Genomic DNA, 2,540 nt, shown 5'->3' with positions numbered 1-2,540 from the left:
ATAATATATGTAATATATATATATATATATATATAAACATGTAATATATATATATATATATAAACATGTAATATATATATATATTACATGTTTGATAAAAATCTGAAATCTTCGCCGTTTATTCGCGACAGGAATTTCCGAGAAGGACGTTTTTCTCTGAGCGGAAATCCTTTTTTGTTTTTCAGCCATGAGGGAATGAGCACTGGAGCGGGAGATGGAGGTGGAGGAAGCGTCGGAGGTGTCCAGAGCAGCGGCGGTGGTAGGAACACACCGCCGCACGGCTCGCCCACCCCCATGGACAAGGCAACCTTAAAAGTCCATCTTCCCAACGGTAAGTTATCTCGGGGATGGCTCATCAAAAAAAAAAAAAAAAGAAGAACGTTTTCTCTTCGTTTCTCTAACGCGCGTTAGTCGAGAAAATAAAGGATTAAACCGTCCGCGCGCGATTTACCTTGGCCTTTCGCAATGTTTAAGGGAGCGAGCGAAACACGGTCTTCGGTTTTATATTTCCGACGTATCTCCCGATATTGACAAAACAAAATGTGTATAAAAAAGAGAGAGTTTTTATTATCGCGATTAATTAATTGCATTTTGTCGTAAAACTTTTTTGGTAAAATATAAAAAAATTCAATTTAAAATTTAAATTTTAGCGAAACCAAGTTTATCTTCTTGCAAAAAAAACGCGAACAAAAAAACCTTTGTAATCTGTGAAGGTGGGTTCAACGTTGTCAAGTTCGGCGACGCCATCGACGTGAAAGGCATTATTTCTCTGGTAACTAGTCGACTGGCCGTTGGCACCAGACACTATCGGAACCTTTACGCAATGAGACTTCATCATCCCGGATCCGGAGAGAGTTATTGGTTGCATCAGGACACAACAATGTATCAGGTACGCAATATGTATATATACATATAAACTCGATATGTGTGCGCGTGAGTGCACGCGCACGCAATAACCGGCAGCGCATCGATCGGTGCGCGTTCGCATACCTCGCAATTTCCTCTGTATGTGTATGTTCGCGCTCTGTGTGTGTTCAGGTGCAAGAGAAGTACGAGCGGAAGCATCCGCACTGCGAATGGAGGTACGAGCTTCGCGTACGTTATCTTCCTCAAAATCTGAACGATCTCTACGAGAAGGACAAGGTCACGTTTTATTATTATTACGATCAGGTGAGACGATCAAACTCCTGGACTTTTTGCTCGAGTTCACAAAAAAAAAAAAAAAGACATTAGAACAAATTCAAAAACTAACGCGAACTCTTCTGTTTCGCAATTCAGGTTCGGAACGATTACCTGCAGGCGAATCACTCCGCTCTTGATCAGGAAGTGGCGGTTCAGCTCTGCTGCCTGGAGATTCGCTATTTCTTCAAGGACATGCCGCAAATCGCTTTGGACAAGAAAAGCAATTTGGAATACCTGGAGCGCGAGGTAATGGGTTTTTCTCTCGGCGAATATACCGCGTGACAATTGAATTCGATTTTTGTAAAATTCCGAAATAGTGCGTTTTCCTTTTCGCGTCTACGCGATGCGAGAGACATCAATCAGCGTCCCGTCTTTTCGCAGGTCGGTTTGCACAAGTTCCTGCCGCGCTCCGTGTTGAACGGAATGAAACCGAAAGCGCTCAGGAAATTGATACAACAGCACTTCAAGAAGGTTGCGGCGCTCACCGAGCTCGAGTGTATGTTCAAATTCTTCGATCTGTTGCGCGCGTACTACCGATTCGATCAGGAGAGGTTCATTTGCGCCTTGGGGGTGAGCGATGTTTTTCATCCTTAGACCATATCATACTTATAGACACTAGCCCTGTAGATACGAATCCACGAAGCGAGGCGAAGCAAAGAATAATATCATCTACGTGACGTCACATTTCAGCAATGGATAAACGCGGCCTCGCAGATGATATTATATCTTATCTTCAAGGCAGTTATCCGAAGCCGTCTATAAACGCGCCTTTGCTTTGCCCACATGTGACGTCATGTGTAGATGATATTATCTTTGCTTCAAGATAGTTGTCTATAAGTATATATGGTCTAAGTTTTGATCTAACGAATGCGAGAAGAAAATTTTACTTCTCTCGCGTTTATTGACGCGTCACACTAGGGATGAGCATATGATATCGATATATCGACAATATGGATATAATTCTTTTGATATTTGATGTTTTAATATCGATATTCTGTTATTGATAATATCAAAAAGATATCGATAATTTTATTTGATATTTGTCAATATTAATAATTATTGAATATATAATATATAATATATATATAATATATAATATATAATATATATATAATTTTATTTGATATTGTCAATATTATATATAATAATTATTGAATATATATAATATATATATATAATATATATAATATATATATAATATATAATATATATATTCAATAATTATTAATATTGACACAATATCAAATAAAATTAAAATATATATATAATATATATATTATATATAATATATATATTCAATAATTCCGATCAAACAATGCGATATTTAATATCAAATAAAATTAAAATATATATATAAT

The 2,540-nt window shown here is 37.3% G+C and overlaps 1 protein-coding gene across 2 annotated transcripts in view; it reads left to right on the top strand.

Annotated features, from left to right (window-relative positions):
• LOC109858447 (focal adhesion kinase 1) overlaps window positions 1–2,540 on the top strand; it is a 16,966-nt gene that overhangs the window by 4,952 nt on the left and 9,474 nt on the right. For both annotated transcript variants that reach the window (XM_020435706.1, XM_020435707.1), the window contains exons 2-6: window positions 186–331; window positions 714–889; window positions 1,039–1,170; window positions 1,279–1,428; window positions 1,564–1,752. In XM_020435706.1, the coding sequence (XP_020291295.1) occupies window positions 186–331; window positions 714–889; window positions 1,039–1,170; window positions 1,279–1,428; window positions 1,564–1,752 (793 nt within the window). The remainder of the gene's footprint in view (window positions 1–185; window positions 332–713; window positions 890–1,038; window positions 1,171–1,278; window positions 1,429–1,563; window positions 1,753–2,540) is intronic.

This window comes from Pseudomyrmex gracilis, unplaced genomic scaffold (assembly GCF_002006095.1).
Source record: "Pseudomyrmex gracilis isolate BER0280 unplaced genomic scaffold, ASM200609v1 scaffold_205, whole genome shotgun sequence".
Classification (NCBI taxonomy): Eukaryota; Metazoa; Arthropoda; class Insecta; order Hymenoptera; family Formicidae; genus Pseudomyrmex; species Pseudomyrmex gracilis.
This window is presented reverse-complemented; position numbering and strand designations above follow the sequence as displayed.